This window comes from Budorcas taxicolor, chromosome 8 (genome assembly GCF_023091745.1).
Source record: "Budorcas taxicolor isolate Tak-1 chromosome 8, Takin1.1, whole genome shotgun sequence".
Classification (NCBI taxonomy): domain Eukaryota; kingdom Metazoa; phylum Chordata; class Mammalia; order Artiodactyla; family Bovidae; genus Budorcas; species Budorcas taxicolor.
In genome coordinates, this window is record NC_068917.1 from 77,871,320 (window position 1) to 77,889,414 (window position 18,095).

The window sequence follows — 18,095 nt, forward strand, 5'->3', positions numbered from 1 at the left end:
CTGTTCCCCGGAACCTCATGAGACCATTTCCTGCCCCCTGCCTTTTGACAGGATTTTCCTCTCTGCTTCTTCCTTTCCAACTCTGGAATTCCCCACGATGGGAGAGCTCTGCCCTCATGAAGAAGGCAGAGCCTACGTCTTACCTCCTCTCAGTCTACTTCAGGCATTTTCAGGGGTGAGGTGATTATGCTCCCATGGGGGAAAAAATTGGATCCTTGAAAGGGAGAGATTTTTTAAAATCTTACTTTTTTTGTATAAAGCAAAGATATATGTACAGTACACAAACATATACAGTATATCTGTGGTATTAAAATATCATGCAAGTAAGGGGAAAAAATGCCTAAAAGTCTCCTGAGGAGGGGAGACTAAGAGAAAAAAAAAATGTTGAGAAACTCTGATCCACACACTGGGGCCTTGCCTTGCCTGGTCCAAGGACTGGCCAGGACTGAAGGAGAGTCCAGAGTCTTCTCCCAGGGCAGCTCAAGGTTCCTCCAGGGCTGACCCCCCCATCTGCCAGCTGGAATCCGCCCCCATGCCATCCCCTTCCTGCCCTGTGCCTGGAAGCCCACCCTGCTGTGTCCGGACTCCTCTAATCTAGTCCTGTCTTTACTGAGGCCACTGATCGGCCCTTCCACTCACTCCCCTGGGGGCCACCCAGCTCCCAGGGCTGGCAGGAGTTGGAGGCCCCTCAGCTCCTGCCCAGCCTTGGGCTATAGCATAACCTGGGAGCTTCTGAGAGAACCCAGGAGGTAAGCCCCACCACAGGAGGCCCCCAAGAAGCGGGGTTGCCACTGTGGGACAAGGCTTTCTTTATTGGGGTGGATGCAGGGTCACAAATAGTCTTAGAGGGGCTCTAGGCAAGATGGAGTCACTTAAGGGTGGTACAAGACTGAGGATCTATCTTCGGGGTACACAGAGACAGGGGTGAGGGAAGCGACCCCGTGCTGGTGAGACACGGTCTTGGGCAACACAGATACTCTGTGGTCTTCAATCGTCGAGGGATTCTCCAGGACTTGGGGCTCCTCTGGCTTGTTGGAGCCAATGAAGAACAAGTAGATGATGGCACCACAGTAGGCACCCAGGGGTGGTGCCACCACCGGCACCCACCACCAGTCCTTGGTTCTGCAGGCAAAAGGCAGAGACCTGCTTAGGGGGCCAGCACCCAGCATGGCAGCTGTGTCTACCTCAGGCCAAGATGGGGGAAGGGGTGGCAGGGGGTGGAGAGTACAGGAGGAACCCCCATCCTAGCCCAGGAGTTGGCCCTGAACCTGGGACACTGATCAGCTTCAGCCTGATTCAGGGACAGCCGTGGGTCTGGGGCAGGGCTGACATTCAGTCTAGGAGCAGGGTCTGGAGGAAGGTCAGGACCCATTCCTGCCTCCCAGGCCACTGCGAGGGGTGGCAGGGCAGTGGAGGGAGCGGATCTCCAGGATGCTTCCGGGGCTGTTCCACCCTCCACATGCAAGGAACCCACAGGAAACTCCCAGGAGTGAGCTGGACCATGCAGTACCTGAAGACCTGTGAGCCCCAGCCAGCGAGGAAGGTGAAGAAGCGGGGAGGCAGGTCCCGGGATGGGTTGATGGCATATCCCGAGTTCATGCCCAGGGATACTCCGATGATGACAATAAGGATGCCGGTCACAATGGCCTGTGTCCCCAACAGTGTTGGGTTGTTCCCCTTGTCTGTGATGGCTAAGAGACATAGCTGAAGCATCCCAGTCACCACCACCTGGGGAGAGACACCGTGGCAGCACCTGGGCCCCCGGCCAAGCCCAAGGGCCTCAGCAGCGCCCCCTGCCCCCACCCGTGGCAGAGCCATGACTCTGTATTGTCCCATCCAGGGTTCTTGTCCGCTCCACCACAGGGGGCTGCCTGCTGGCCCCTTCTTGAGTGGCCTGAGGAGGACCACCCATGCCTGGACCACTGACCTCATCCAGGAAGCCCCTCCACAGTGTCATGTGGTCAGGAAGGTAGGTGGCAAAAATGTTAGCAGTGGCTGTGGGGCCGGTCGCCATCAGCTTTCCCCCCGAGAAGTCGATAATAGCGGCTGTGGGAATACAGACTGAGTGTGAACGTGCCCCTCGACTGAACCCCACCACTGTCCCAGAGATGAGGTGGTAGGATGGAGGGCAAGGAGTGCCTCTGAGACTCTTCTATCCCAGCATTTTCACAGGGGAGGACACGCTCAGCTCTGCCCATATTTCAGGGGAGGAGGCCGAGGCCAGAGGTGGGCTGCCCAGGGCAGGTCACTCACTGTAGAACAGGCTGTAGATGGTGGCCGCTGCCACGAAGGAGCCCAGGAACTGACCCAGAACATACACAGGAAACTTCTTCCAGGACATGCGGCCTAGTGCACAGCTGGTGAAGGTCACGGCCGCATTCATGTGGGCCCCTGCAGGGAGGGCCAAGGGTGTCGGCAAAGAAACAAACAACAATCAGTAATACCAGGAGCAATGACAGCTGCGATGATAATAGCGAGCATCTGTGAAGGGACGGTCCTCACAGGGACCCTGAGAGGCAGAAACCGCCGTCTCCATCTCCCCATGAAGCAAAGCAATGGGTGGAGAGTTCAGTCGCTTGCCTGAGAGGACCCAGCTTGTAAAAATGGTGGGTCAAGGGGGCTTGTGAAGCGTCTGGGCAGAGGAAAGTGGCCCGTGAGGGCAAGGCACCAGCTGACTTGGAGAAGGGGCTGGCTGGAAGGGGGCCAGAGGAGCCCATGGGGGACACCCCCCGGGCTTGTCGGCTGGGGCCCAGCCTACTCACCAGAGATGTTCCCCGCCATGTGAATTCCTATGGTGACTCCGAAGCCAAAACCCAAATTGACAGCGAGGTAGCTCCCGAATTTACCTCCTAGAACCATGTGGGCCACAGCACCGAGACCAAACACCTGTAGGAGAGGGCCTTGAGGGGACCACCCACCCAGACAGCCCTCAGAGGAGGGCTCAGAGCTCAGCTGGGGCTCCGTGCCTCCACACGCTAGGTCTCCCTGGCATTGCCCTTGGGGACCCCCTTCTGCCGTACCCTCCTCCTCCAGAGACATGCCTCCTCGTGACCTCGTCCCTTTGCCCCTGCCAAGGCCTGTCACAGCTGGCCAGTGGGAGCTGGGTGTGTGCTAGAGAAGGAGTCGGGTGAGGAGAGAGAGTCAGGCTCCCATGGACCTAGCCAAGTACCTAGACTCCAAGTCCACCTGAAGGGCTTCCAGAAGGACAGGGCTGGTGTGGATTGGACCCCTCAGAGCTTCTCAATCGTCAGCGTAGTCCAAAGGAAATTTTTTCAGGGACTCTGCAAACTTTCTTCTGGACTCTGCCAGGACCCACTGCCAACCCTCACCACGTCCACACGCATCAGCCCTGGAAGCCCACCCTCAGGCATCACCTCTGAACTTCTCACCCATCCCTAACCACCAGATCTCAGAAGACTCTCCCCACTGAGCCCCTTCACAGGGAGGTTAGAGACCTAAAAGGCGGCCCTTACTCAACCTCCCCCTAGCCACGAACACCCCCTCCCACTGCGTCTGTGCTGCCTTCCCCTCCAGCTCTGGCTCCTGTGCCTTCCTCTGGCTCCTTCTGCAGAGGCCTTCCTCCCTCTTGCCTGTGTCTTCTACCCTCCCCTTGACTGGCTCCTGCAGACTTGGGTCTCTTCTTTCCTTAAAGTAGAGCTTCCACCTCATCCCGGCCTCCCTGTCCAGCTGTGGACTCCTGGATGCCTCCTCCCATGTCAGTCAGGCTCTAGGAAGGACCCACTCAGTTCCAGTTTAGTTGCTAAGTCATGTCTGACTCTTTGCAACCCCATAGACTGCAGCCACCAGGCTTCCCTGGCCTTCACCATCTCCCGGAGTTGACTGATACTCATGTCCGTTGAGTTGGTGATGCCATCCCACAATCTCGGGTCCTCTGCCCCTTCCCCTGTCCTCCCTCCCAGCCTGGCTTCTGCTTCCCCCGTCACAGACACCAGTTCCCTTGTCCGAGGGCTCCAGCCTCTGGATTTCCCAGTGGTCCCTTCAGGCATCGGCTCACTTGACTGTGCTGACTATTACTCTCCTCACCACTCTGCTTCCAGAAAGGACCTCCTCGTTGGCTTCCGTGACATGTCTCTCTCCTGGTTTCCCTCTTTGCTCTGTAGCCTTTCCCTCCCCACAGTTCCTTCCCACGTTCTTCATTCATCTGCCTCATAAATACAGATGATCCATGTCTTCTATCCCTGGCCCTTTTCATAACCCACCTCAGTCACTCCTGGGTTTTCTTACCAGCTTCAGATACACCTGATGGACTAATTCCCAAAACCTGCACTTGAGAGCCAGATCTCTTTTTCCAAATACCTCCAAGAAGTCTCCAGAGTGTTCCACAGGCATCTCAAGCTCTAAAGCTCACCATCTCTCAGAAAATGTGATCTTTGTTCCATATTCCCCCATCCCAGCCAAGTCAGAAACTTGTATGTTCTCCACCGCACACGGTCAACTCTGGTTATAGTCTCCCCAGATCTTACCCAGTCTCCTTGCAGCCAGAGTGACCTAACACAAAAATCTGACCATGTCTGTCTGCCTTTGGTCCAAACATTCCTGGCTCCCTTCCATTTCTAGGATAAAGTCCAAACGCAGTAAGTCACCATTTAAGATCCTTGATTTTCATGCCTTCTGCCTCTCAGTTTCATATTGGGTCTAGTATTCTCTATGTTGAACACTAGTGTTACTAATAATAGCATTATATGTGTTCTCAGTCACTCAGTGATGTCCGATTCTTTGCGACCCCATGGACCACAGCCTGCCAGGCTCCTCTGTCCATTGAATTTTTCAGGCAAAAAGACTGGAGCAAGTTGCAATTTCCTACTCCAGGGGATCTTCCCTATCCAGGGATTGAATCTGCATCTCTCACACCTCTTGCATTGGCAGGTAGATTCTTTACCACTGTGCCACCTGGGAAATCAAATAAATTACTACTATAAAAATAATAACCATTTGGGCTTCCTCGGCTGTCGGTTAAGGCTCCGCGCTTCCATGGAAGGGGGCATGGGTTCCATCCTTGGTCAGAGAACTAAGGTCCCACATGTCATGTGGTGGGCCAAAAATAAACAAAGAAAAAAGTATAATAACCATTTGTTGAGCACTTACTATGTGCCAGGCACTGGTAAGCAAGTTCTACCTCTCACCTCCTTTAACCCTTAAACCTGTTTACACATTAGGTATTATTATTCTCCCCATCTGACAGATGGGCAACCATAGGTTTAGAGAAGTTGGATGGCTTGTCTCAAGTACACATCTTGGGGCTTCCCTGGTGGTCTAGTGGTTAGGAATCCACCTGCCAATGCAGGGGACAGGGGTTCGATCCCTGGGTTGGGAATATCCCACATGCTGCAGAGCAACTAAGCCTGTGTGCTACAACTACTGAGCCCGCACGCAGCAACGACCAAAGCCCATGTGGCCTAGAGTCTGCTCCCCCGAGAACACCTCGCTTGCCTCAACTAGAGAAAGCAATGAGGACTCAGTGCGCCAAAAATAATAAATAAATAAATAAATCTTCTAGAAACGAAATAAAACCAAAAACAACAAACACATCTTGCACATGGGAAGCCAGTTTTCGAATCTAGGCAGTTGCCTATGCCAGTCTCAGAGAAAACGACTGGATTGCTCCCTTCATGCCTGGCTTTCTCGTGCCTCAGTGTTTTGCGTATGCCACTCCCTCCCTCCGGAATACCCGATCCTAGATCCTGAAAAATTGATACTCTACTTTAAGGCCACATTCAGATGGCACCACCTCTGAGTACTCTATGTTTTGGATGTGTTGTCTTTGAGAGACCTCTAGATGTCCAGACTGCTGGAAATCAGAGTCTAGATCTATCATCCTATATGATGGCCACGAGCCACACGTGGCTATTATGTACTTGAAGCTGAGATCTGTAAGTGTAAGGTACACAGCAGATTTCAAAGGCTCAGGAGGAAAAAGAAAATGTAAATATTAAATAATCGTATATTGAGTACATGTTGAACTGGTAACATTATGGACATGTGGGTTAAATACAGTAACTATTAAAACTAATTTCACCTGTCACTTTTTACCTTTTTAATATGGCTACTAGAAAATTTTTACATTACATATGAGGCTCATATTGTATTTCCCTTGAAGAGTTCTGGAGTTTTTGAAAAAAGAAATACCTGAAGAATTGTGGACATGAGTTGAAGCCATCAGGGAGGATATGAAGATCCCTAGGAGAGGATGAACCTAGGGCTGAACGTCAGGTCAGCTCTCAGGGGTGGGCGTTAGAAACCCCAGCAGGAGCTGCCGTTGAAATGGAAGAACAAGATGTCCCTGGTGGCACAGTGGATAGGAATCCGCCTGCCAATGCAGGGGACAGGGGTTCGATCCCTGGTCCAGGAAGATTCCACATGCCTTGGGGCAACTAAGCCCATGCCCCACAACTACTGAGCCCGTTTGCTGCAATTACTGAAGTCCAAGCGCCTAGAGCCCATGTTCTGCAACAAGAGAAGTCTCCGCAATGAGCAGCCTATTCACCACAACTAGAGAAAGCCCACATACAGCAGCAAAGACCCAGCACAATCAAAAATTAATAAGTCTTAAAAAATAAAGAAATGGGAGAACAAAGAGACAATGTGCCCTGTACCCCAGAAAGAAGCAGTTTCCCAAGGAGGGTGTGGCCCACATGGTCACGTGCTGCCTCTGGGTCAAGCGTGAGAAGGCCTGGAAAGCATCCCATTGGATGTGACAACCCAGGGTTCTTAAGTAGGTGGGGAACACTGTCTCATCAGGGCGTGGGGTCAGAAGTCAGGTGCAGAGAGCGGGAGGGGAGGAGGTGGTAAGGAAGAGCTGAAGAGACCAGTGGAGACATCTCTTTGAGAACTTGCCTGAGAAGGGAGGGGGACCAAGTGTGGTAAATAAAGGGGCTCGCAGAGAGAAGTGGGGAGTGTTCTGTGTTCTGCTGTTTTAGGAAGGGAGTCTTGAGTGTGCTAAGGTCAAGAGAGGGAGGAGCAGGAGATACAGAAGAGAGGAAAGAAGCGAAGTGCCTGAGGAGCCTGGGAGGTGGGGGATGAAAAGGAGTGGAGGCTCCTGCCTGGGGGAGGGGGCATTAGTGGACCCACAGGGAGGGGAGGTCTGATGCGTGAGGAGCCAGACACACATGACAGTTCTCTGTCAGGCTGGAGACCAAGCCATTTGCTGATGACAAATGGCCGGTGAATACATTAGATCTGGGACAGTCTGAGAACCAGTGCACTAGCCCAGATAGGGGAAGGGAGAGGCCACTGAGCAGGGCCTGCTGGGTCCCACAGGAGCCCCAGGACAGGTGCAGGGGAGCCCAGACGCAGGCCGGCTTCGGGCCAAGGGTGGGGTGAGGATAGAGGACAGGGGCAGAGGGGGCATGGAGGTGGGGAGCTAGGCCAGGCCAGGCTGACAGATTCGGGGTAAAGAGATCCAGGCACTGGAGCAGCCATGGAGGGTTTGAAGAGCAAGGTCCCCATTTACAAGTAGGAGCTCAAATCATTTACTAAAAACAATGAATGAGTGAATAAACCCCCTATGCTCCCCTGTGTGTCAAGGTTGCCAGCTGGCAGCCCCTGGACCTCATCTGTTCAGCAAATGTTTTGTTTGATTAATTTGGTTTTGATGCACAGAAGTTTCAGCTTCTCTTGCAAAATCAGAATCTCTGTCAACAGCAGCCGGCATTCCAGGTGATGTGGCGATAGTCAGCCAGAGTGGTGGCAGCCACGTCCTCACACAGGTCAGCACTCTGCCGTTAGCCACAGTCCCCACCTCCCTCGATGATTCTCTCAGGCTCCGACAACATGAGTTTTGCAGCCTCTGCCCTATTGCTCACAACCCCAGCTGGGTTTCCAGGGCACTGATAGCCCAGCTCCTCCCCTCCCTGGTCAGTGAATGTGGCCCAGCCTGTCCAGGTGCCTCCAATAGCCACAGGCCCAGCCTGGAGGACAACACCCCGAGGCTACAGAGTGGAACAGAGTAGAACAGTCTGCTTCCTTCATGTTGCTGCAATAAATGGGGCCCAAGGTCACTCTAGCTTTTCTGGCGAAACCTTCATGCTGATGACTCATTGAGCTTCTTATCACCTGCGAAAGCCCCTACTTCTTGGCACAGGCCTGACACCTAAAAATAACAACACCACAATGTCCCCTGTGAGCTTAAATCTCACAAAGTTCTTTTACATGTTACTTCCCTTCAATCCTCACGGCAACTGAGTGGTAAATGTTTCTGTTCCCAGGGAAAACAAAGGCCTAGAGAGGGGTCTTGAACTTTCCAAAGCCTGGACCTGAGGGCCTTCCCTCGGCTGGGAGAGAGTTAGAAATCCAGCTAAGGTAAGAGAGCACGGAGATCATAGGTCAAGACCAGGATATTAGGCTAGACTGGATTTAATCTTAACTTAAAATGTGACCTTGGACAAGTGAGTTTGTCTCACAAAGCCTCAGTTTCCCCATCTGTGAAATGGGGATAATAATAGCATCTCCCTTATAGGGCTGTTATGAGGATTAGAGAAAAAGCTCCACAGGAGGGCTTAGCATTATAGTGCCTGATATGCAGTAGGTGCTCAATAACAACCTCAGTAAAAGGAGGAGAACCGCCAACATGGGTAGTGGGCAGGCAGGAATGCATGTGGGTGGTGCCTGCTTTCCCTAGGAGCTCTCCCAGGAGGCACCCTCCCACCTCCACAGTGCCAAGGTCTAACAACCCTCATGGGGCTAGAATGTCTTGTCAGCAATTAATTACTTTGCCCTGAATTAAGGCAAGAGAGGGTCCAGATGCTGTCTTCGCGGCTCAGGAGGGCAGGTAATGGAGGAGAGGGAGACGGCGAGAGGCAGGGAGGGGAGGGCAGCTGAGAGAGTTTGTCAGCTTGAGAATCAACCAACACATATGAGCCACGTGTGTGCTGGGTGTCCAGCTCCAAATCTTCTTCACACAAGTCAGCCAGCTCAATATTAGCATCGCACTCACCAGTGAGAGAGCTCAAGTTCTGAACAGTTAAGATATTTATGTAAGCTCATACAGCTAGAAGACAGCAGAGCCAGCATTCAGACCCAGCTCCAAAGCTCATGGAGGCCCAGTGTCACACTGTTAATAATGTCTGGGGCCAGACTGGACATCAAGCCAGTCAATCCTAAAGGAAATCAACCCTGAATATTCATGGGAAGGACTGATGCTGAAGCTGAAGCTCCAGTATTTTGGCCACCTGATGCGAAGAGCTGACTCACTGGAAACGACCCTGATGCTGGGAATGAATGTGTGGAAGACTGGAGGAGAAGAGGGCGACAGAGGATGAGATGGTTGGATGGTATCACCGACGCGATGGACGTGAGTTTGAGCAAACTCGGGGAGATGGTGAAGGCCAGGGAAGCCTGGTGTGCTGCAGCCCATGGGTCGCAAAGAGTCAGACACAACTGAGTGACCAAAAGCAACAACAATAATGTCTGAGAAGACAGGCTCTGACCGCAGGGAGACCTGCCCACGGCCAGCTGATGACTCAGTGGCAGAATGATCAGGTACGAACCCAGGTGTCCAGAGTCCCTGGGGCAATGTGGGTCCCACTATCTCTCCTACACTGTGACTCAGTGCACAGACACTCACACGCGCACACACACGCTCATCCTCTCCCCTCCCCCCACCACCACCTCTGTCGTGCCCCCGAAGCCATTGTTCCCCTTCCCAGAGGCTAACCCTTCTTGTCACAGACCCAGGCCTTCATAAGGTACAAGTAAGAGTGGCCACAGCTCAAGGCAGAGGCTGGATGGGTGAGTGACTGGGCTGAGGCGGGACAGGGAGTCCCCAAGAAAACCCACATCCCACTTGCATCTGGATTCTCCCCTGTCATCCCCTTAAAGAGACCTCCCCAGTTCCTCCAGGACCTCCCAGGTTGCCATTCCCTACTACTCTGGGCCGTCCACAGCCCCCCACCCTGCTGACTGCTCCCCTTTCTTCCGTAACCTGGTCTCCCCCCACCTTCTCCTCCCACCTCTCTGGTCACCCAGGCCCTTCTGTGTGCGCTCTTCATTCTTCAGGCTCTGTCCTCAACTCAGTTCATTTTTCTTTCTATACGTTCTCATTGTACAAATTTTATAACCACTATTCATGTTCTGATGAAGTCTAACTATTTATGTCAGCCCAGACCACATTGCAGAGTTCCAGGCCCCTATACCCAGCCATCCCCACCCTTGAGATTCCCCCCACCGCCAGCAGCTCACCTGATCGCAGGAAAGCTGACCTCACGCTGAAATGGCCCCCTCAGCATCTACCCCACATCTGTTGCTCGCAGTCTCCTTTGTTCCGTCTTCTCTAACTCCCCTGGACGTGTGCTTTCTTCTCCATCCCTGGGCTAGACTGACCCTGGACTGATCCCTGGACTGATCCCTGGACCTCCACACTCTCTCTCTGTCCTAGGCCATCCCAACAGCTTCTTCTTGGGCTCCCCTCCCTCCAGCATTGCCCACTCTGCTTAGGCTCCACAGAGAGCCCAGAATTTCTTCCTAAAACCCACCACTGGCCATATCACTCCCCTCCTGGAAAACCTTCAGTGTCTCCCCATCACCCTCAGGATTAATTCTCAAAGCTTCCACATCCTCTCCAATCTCTTTACTATTTGTTTCCCTTCTCCTCACTCCCAGTCATGCCCACAATGCACCCAGCCACCTGTAACTCAGGATTTCACTTTGCCCCACATATTGTGAGCCCTTTCTCTCCCAAAAAGACTTGGTGAGAAAGACAAGTCCTTGTTTTTCTATGCTTCTCCCTCAGAGGCTGGGGAAGGGACAGTGTGATCCAGCTCCCAGAGGTGGGGAGAGGTCATGGGTTGCCCTTACAGAGCCCCACCTTTCTGAGGCCCCACTTTCCTGAGACCCCTTCCTCAGAGTCTGCTCACCCTGTATCCCCGCCCCCCCCCCCCCCCCCGCCCACTCACCATCATGACATATGTGCTGATGAACTCTGCCAGGAACTCTCGAACATTCTCATTCTGCCATATGACTTTCATCTTTGTTGCTGTAGGTGTCGAGACCACCTTGGACATGCGGGTGGACCTGAAACAGCAGCCGGAGGAGCCCATGGGCAGAAATGAGATCAGGTGCACTTACTGTCATGGCTGAGTTAATGGGTAACCCAGTGGCCTCTCCACACATGACTGCTCTTGCCCAGGGCAGCTGGTACCTCAGGGGTCAGAGGCATTTGAGAGCCCAGGGACATGGAGAGGGACTAGGGTTGGACATCCAGGTCACGTCCCTTCTTCCTCCTTCCAGAGACTAGACCACTGGGAAGGTGCACCCATGAGGTGAGGGTGCAGAGGGGGCAGTTGGGGAGCCTGTAAGTGCCATCTATGGTGCCAAAGAGCCTTGGGGGAGAAGCAGACAGGAGAGTAGAGCTCAGCTGTCTGCCTGCCTGCCTGCCTGCCTGCCTGCCTGCCTGCCTGCCCATTTGCTGGGGCCAGAGCTCTGGGGACACAGGCAAGGCATCAGGCAAGATCTGGCAACTGCGAGGCTCTGCAAACAGCACAGGGTGTGGCCGAGTTGGCTCCCGGGCTCTGTGAACAGCACTGAGTCCCGAAGCACACACCAGGTTCTGTCTCTGCAGCAAGGTCAGCATGAACAGATGCTTGTGAGTGAATGAGTGAGTGAATGAATGAACCAATGAAAGGGAAGGAGGGAGGAAAAGGTGGACTGTGTCTTACTCCCCAGCGTATTCTCAGTGTCCAGCATAGTGCCGGGCACGTAGTAGATGTGCAGAGTACACTCAAATGAAAAAACTGAGACTTCGTCGTTCAGTTCAGTTCAGTTCAGTTGCTCAGTCATGTCTGACTCTTTGTGACCCCATGAACCGCAGCAGGCCTGTTACTCTCCCCTAGATCCCCAGCACTCCCACAGTGCCTGACGCACGGTAGAATGTTGATAAATATTTGTTTGGTAAATGGATGATTGGATGGACAAATGAAAGAGTGAGTTAGAGGCTCTATCTTCTGTTGGGGCTGAGGGAACAAGACTTGAGTTTGGGGAAGGAGACAGCCGGGAGGCTCTGGAGGAGGAGGAAGAGATACCTGTTTGCAGCCTTAGTGCTTATTCAGACTGGTGACCCTCCCCTCTCCCATGCTGCCTGTCCCTCAACTTCCTCACCCTGCTGGGGACTGCCACAGCACCCCCACCCCGCCACAGCTTCCTGACTTTCCCCAGCCTCACAGCAGCAAAGAGTGAGCCCTGAGAGTGAGAAATGTAAGCCGGGCATGGACAAAGCACAATCTACGTTTCTGGCTGAGAACCCAAGTTCATTTCTCACCCACCCTAGTCCTTGTTCTGTCCTTACTTCAGGGAAACAAACCCAGGACTGAGCATATGGAGGGGGATGCAGCGCTGCCTGGACAGTCAGTCCACTAGTGCCTACCCAATTGCCGCTGCCACGCAGCATCCCATAGGTGTTCCCATGCCCCTGTGACTGGCCTCCTTGGCGCTGAGGAAGAGCCTGAGGCAGCAGGAATTCAAGAACAGTCCTGCGGGCTTCCCTGGTGGCTCAGTGGTAGAGAATCCACCTGCCAATGCAGAAGACACGGGTTCGATTCCTGGTCTGGAAGATCCCACATGCTGCTGAGCAGCTAAGCTCATGTACTCTAGAGCCCAGGAGCCGCAGCTACTGAAGGCTTTGTATCATACAGTCCGTGCTCTGCAGCAAGAGAAGCCACCACCGTGAGAAGCCCACAGACCGCAGCTAGACAGTAGCCCCCCGCTCGCTGCAACTAGAGAAGAGCCTGTGCAGCAACGAAGACCCAGCACAACCAAAAGTGAATACATAAACAAATATTATTTTTTAAAAATAGAACAGTCCCAGAAGGTTACACAGGAGGCAGCGGAGAGGCAGACAAAGCAGGAAGTCAGTGACACCAAGGGAGCCCTGGGACCCTGGCCTCCTCCTCCTCACCACACAGCAAGCACCAACAAACCAACGACCAAAGATGCAATGAGTGCCTAGAGTGCCAACTGTGTTCAGTGCACGTGCGCTCAGTTGCTCTTGTCCAGCTCTGCAACCCCATGGACTGTTACCCGTCAGGCTCTTCTGTCCATGGGATTTCCCAGGCAGGAACATGGGATTGGGCTGCCATTTCCTTCTCCAATGTGTTTGGGGACTGTAGTAAAGAACATTGGCATGATCCCTTCTCTTAGAAAGGTAAACAATTTACTAAGCAATTACTGACAGTGTAAGGAGTGTTGCAACGCAAGGACGACAGAGGAGCCTGGTGGGCTACAGTCCATGTGGTCACAAAGAGCTGGACATGACTTAGCAGCTGAACAACAAGGAGTGCTGCCACAAGTGAATGCTGGACACTATGGGGTTGCAGGGAGGAAGCAAATGACCCAGCAGCGGGAGTAGGAGTCTCTCCCAGAGAAAGGGAGATCTAGGAGAATAGATGGCTGGTCAGATGAAGGAGCATCAGGGAGGTGGGGGAAAGTCCTGGGTATTGGAATGGTTTGGACAAAGGCTTGCAGCGATGACAATGTGTGAAGTGCAGAGGAATTCTGCAAGGACGGGCTGCAGAGAGAGGAGGCAAAGCAGCGTGAGAGGGGCAGAGAGGGCAGATGGCCTCATAGCCCACGCTAGGGAGTCTGACCCCAGAGGGTCTTGGGGTGGAGGAGTTAGGCAGGAGCACTGCCTCCTGCTTGGAGGCGGAAATCAGGGAGCGGGAGTGGAGGACATGTGAGCAATCACACGTTCAGCCCAGACAGGCTGAATGATAATGGCACCCAGAGCCAAGAAAGTGCATGGAGGTGGCCAGGGGAAGGCAGTCCTACGAACAGATGTGTGTCTCATTAGAGAGGAGGATGGAGAGGGGAGAGTCCTGGATGCCCCAGCTCTGGATGGAGCAGCACAATGGTGTGTGAGGCGCATGAGAGAAGCAGCAGGCTTAGGCAGAGAATGAGGAGTCACCTCTGGGTGTGCCGAGTTTGAGGAGCCCACTAGCCAGCTAAGTGGAGGTGACCAGGAAGGAGCCTGCTGGTAACGTGGTCTGGTTTAGAGATATCCATTTGGAGGTCACCCAATCAGAGATGGTCATTTCATCCAGGGGCAAAAATGAGAGAGCTCACAGCAGGGGAGTCGAAGAAAACTTAGCCTACAAACCAAGAAACCAACCATCAACCAGGTAACTACCTAAATGCATGCATGCTCAGTTGCTTCAGTCATGTCCAACTCTTGGGATCCTATGGACTGTAGCCCACCAGACTCCTCGGTCCATGGGATTCTCCAAGCAAGAATACTGGAGTGGGTTGCCATGCCCTCCTCCAGAGGATCTTCCCAACCCAGGGATTGAACCCACATCTCTTATGTCTCCTGCACTGGCAGGGGGGTTCTTTATCACTCTGGGAAGCCCCAATTACCTAGATCCTTGCTAATTAAGGAACTAAATATCTGACCACTTAGCAATCAACCCTTCAACTAATCAACCTAGCAACTTAACCAACTAACTGGTTCTCCTATTAGCCAACTCATTTAATTATCTAAGCAACCAACCAGCTGCAAACTACTCAACTAACCTCAAGCCAACCATTCAAGCTGCTAACTCGTATTCATCCATTTAACAAACATTTGGTGAGCATCTACTTAGGAGTCAGGCACAAGGGTTACAAGTAAACCCTGCCCTCGGATGGGTTCTTCCATAAGGAGATGGGTAACTCCCTCAGAGCAAGCAGCCCCTGGGGGTGGGAGGAGGGCAGGTCAGCAGAGCCTTTGGGAGAATGGGCAGGTGGTGGTTGTGAGGGAGTAGGGAGGTGGAGGTGAGCACCTCTTATACTTTTTAGGAGATTGGTGGTTAGATGTGAGGCGTGGGGGACAGACGTATAAGGACAAGGCTGGAGCGCAGGGGGAGACGGGGATCCTTGACTGAGCTGAGACCACAGCTGGCAGGATGGTTGGTGGGAAGAAGTCTGTCCTCAACTGGGGCTAAGCTAGAGGGTCTGGGCCACTAGAGGGTTTTTGCAAACAGGGTCCAAAGCCCTGGGAGAGTCTCGAGTGGGCACAGTGACGTCGACAGCACAGAGGCGACCCATGCGTTCAGTCTATCCTGGAGCACACAAGCAGACCAACACCCATGCTCGTGTGGAGCTGGCAGGCAGCAAGGAAAGGAAGCAAGTAGTACATACATTTGTGTGGTATTGATACGTTCTACCTATTGTCCTACCTACCTGCCTGGAGCTGGAGCAGGGAAAAGGGAGAGGGAAGGACTTGGAACAGGGCAGCCAGGTCCCCTCATTGAGAAAGAGGCATTTAAGCCAAGACAGGAAGGAGGTGAGGGAGCAAGCCACGCAGGAAACGGCGGGGAGAATGTTTCAGGCAGAGGGGACGGTCACTGAAGGACTCTGAGCATGTTTGAAGGGAAGGAAAGGAGGGGAGAGTGGGTGAGTGGGATGGGGGAAGGTCAGAGAGGAAACAAGCACTGAATAGGCAGGGCCTTAGCCATTGTAAGGACTTTGGGTTTCATTTCACCTCGAAGAGACCTGAGCCTGAGCGGGTGGGAAGTAGTGAGTTCAGTTCAATTGAGCACAACCTGCATAGGGGCAGCTGGAACCCCCTGCCCAGCCCCTTGACCCTCATCTGGGTCTTTCTGAGCCTTCCCTCACCCCAGGGCCCAGCCCATGCTTGGCTATGGGTGCAGGTGGGAGAGGCTCTTCTTCCGGGCCCCATGGCTGGTGCGGGGTGGGAAGGAGGGAGTCTTGGTCCATCAGCTGCCATGAGGGAGGAGCTAGGATGGGTCAGGGAGGCCCTGGGGTGTGTTGGGTGCCGGACAGGAGGGCTGAGGTAGGGGAACACGTGGGATGCTTACCGCCTCTTCCTGTCTGAGTGAGTCATGTTGTCTTTGAGATTTTTAGATGCTGTAAAGCCAAAGAGAGATCACTGGGGCTGGGGGCCACAGAACTTGGCCCCTCATTCCCATCAGACCTCAGTCCCCCAGGGGAGAAGCCACAGCGACAGCCCCTGCCAGTGCCAACACCTCAACCCAGCCAAGCTGGCAAGAAGGGAGAATGAGGGGTGTGTGTGCTTCAGCCAATAGGGAGAGGCACTGGAGCCCCAACCCCACCCCTGCTGGCTTCAGGACCCTTGGCCCCCCAGGCCAGGGCCCTGCCAAGGTCCTCCTGACCTTCCCAAGCCTGCAGCTCTGGACAATGGAGATGCCCCAGGCTCCCTGCAGCATTTCCACCCTCGCACAGGCCGGTATTACTGCCTTCAGTCCAACCTCAAACCCTCCTGTTGCTGACTTAAACTCTGGCTTTCCAGGGCCTCATCTGTCTCCTCCTTGCACACACACACACAGACACACACGCACACACACATACACCCCACATAGGATGAGGTCCTGAAAATTCACTTAGTCCATATCCCCACCTCAGAACAAAGTCTACCGTCTCACCTTTCCTGAAGACACCCACCCCTTTTATTCCCATTTTCCTTCAAAATGACAGCATGAAGGTGAACCTAGACCTCCCCACCTTGCATGCTCCCTATTCTCCAGCCCCCTTTCTTCCAACTGCCATGCAAGCTCCCGCACCTCACCTTGACTGCAGAAACCCTCAGCCCTGGCCCAGGAGGGGCTCCAGAGGGAGAAACCACCCCAGCAAAGCCGGGAATCTGCCCCCTACTCTGATCCACATTCTTTCTGCTTTGGTCCCTTGTCGCCGGTCTATTCGCTCCCCACCCCGACCTGACTCCAGGCCCTCCTGGCTGCCTAGCCCCACGCATCCTCCCAATCTCTGCTCCACCACTGGTCCTCCAGTCAATTTACAGGTAAGCCCAGAAAGAACATGTGACACACCTATATGAGGCAGCCACTCAGGACTAAACCAGAACAGATATCCAGGCCTTCAGCTCCCAGCTGGGTCCCTTCCCCCGCCACTCCCATGGGTGTCCCGTGCCCATGTGGTCCCCAGGAATGGCATCCCCGAAGCCTGAATCCCAGGGGAGGCCCCCTGTCCCAGCCCTACCTGGGGCCCAACTCACTCTGCTGAAGGGCCTTATGCTCCCAGTTGCCTGCCTTGGGGCCTCTCAGTCACAGCAGCCCCTGGACAGCTTCCTCCATGACGGTCTCGGGCTCTGGCTGCAGCCTCTGCTAGGGCTCTGCGGTCCCTATGTGCCCGGCCAGGGGCCGCCTCTCAGCCCTCCTCAAGGCAACCCGAGTGCTGCTCTGCTCTGCTCCTCCAGGGAAGAGGTCAGTGGAGCAGGGGTTTGGCCCTTGTCACTCGAGCCAAGTGCAGACACACTGCCCAAAATAGCACCCCTTCTCCTGCCAGCAGTGCCGTGGAGACAGGGTTCTGAGGCAGCCATTGTGAGGTCAGAGGCGGAGCTCCCAGTGGGTGCTCTGGGCCTCTCGGTTTCAGAGGAAGGGCCTGTTGTACCAAGCCAAGTGTCCAGCACAGAGCCAGAGGAAGTCCCCCACCGTTCCCGGGTCCCAGAGCTGGGGGAGACTCCGGAGGCCCCTGAATCCCCCTCTGTGGGGGGAACTGCACAGAATGGGGATGTGAGGTGGAAGATTCTGAAGATCCACAGCCAGGTGGAAGGGCTGGGAAGAAGCCCCTGAGTCAGTCCTGAGGAAGCCTCTATCCCGAAGGAGGAAGAGGAGACTCGGGCCCTGGACTCTGAGGGGAAGAGACAAGAGCCATGTCTGCAGGAACCCTCAGTCCAAGAAGGGAGGTAGAGGCCAGCCTGGCTCTCTGGAGGCCCTTAGTCTGGTAGGGAGGAGAACAAGCCCGGGCCTCGTCCTCTGGGAGCCCCCATTTTATTTTAGTGAGGAGAGGGGAAAGCTAGGCCCAGCCCTCAGGAAAACACTTCCCATGGGAACAGTAGGCAAGGCCTCTGGGAAGGAGCCAGGCTGGACCAGAGGGCATGCCCACGGGTGGGTGGCCAGGGTGGGTCAGGAGCCAGCCAGGGGACCATCCACCGTCTATGAGAGGACCTCCGGAGCCGGGGCATGCTGCTAAGTCGCTTCAGTCGTGTCCAACTCTGTGCGACCCCACAGACGGCAGCCCAACCAGGCTCCCCAGTCCCTGGGATTCTCCAGGCAAGAACACTGGAGTGGGTTGCCACTTCCTTCTCCAATGCATGAAAGTGAAGAGTGAAAGTG

The 18,095-nt window shown here is 54.2% G+C and overlaps 1 protein-coding gene across 4 annotated transcripts; it reads right to left on the reverse strand.

Annotated features, from left to right (window-relative positions):
- Window positions 1–227: 227 nt before the first annotated feature.
- AQP7 (aquaporin 7) lies at window positions 228–17,176 on the reverse strand. Of its 4 annotated transcripts, none has more exons than XM_052644825.1 (9): window positions 16,976–17,176; window positions 15,804–15,852; window positions 12,377–12,521; window positions 10,911–11,028; window positions 2,763–2,886; window positions 2,254–2,391; window positions 1,928–2,046; window positions 1,511–1,728; window positions 228–1,122 (listed from the first exon to the last, which is right to left on the reverse strand). In XM_052644825.1, exons 3-9 carry the CDS (start codon window positions 12,415–12,417, stop codon window positions 873–875), a joined length of 1,008 nt encoding a protein of 335 aa, XP_052500785.1. In that variant the 5' UTR covers window positions 12,418–12,521; window positions 15,804–15,852; window positions 16,976–17,176; the 3' UTR covers window positions 228–872. The 4 variants fall into 4 exon arrangements, with proteins under 4 accessions (XP_052500785.1, XP_052500784.1, XP_052500786.1 ...); XM_052644824.1 differs by having other exon boundaries at window positions 16,960–17,176; XM_052644826.1 differs by lacking the exon at window positions 12,377–12,521.
- Between the last annotated feature and the right edge of the window lie 919 nt (window positions 17,177–18,095).

Coding starts and splice junctions, on each gene's coding strand:
- AQP7 (XM_052644825.1), bottom strand. CDS start 12,417: ATGGGAACACCTATGGGATGCTGCGTGGCAGCGGCAATTGG. Junction 2,887..10,910: donor TCAGCACATATGTCATGATG/GTGAGTGGGCGG, acceptor CCTCTCCTACAG/GTGTTTGGTCTCGGTGCTGT. Junction 2,047..2,253: donor CATCTACAGCCTGTTCTACA/GTGAGTGACCTG, acceptor GTATTCCCACAG/CCGCTATTATCGACTTCTCG.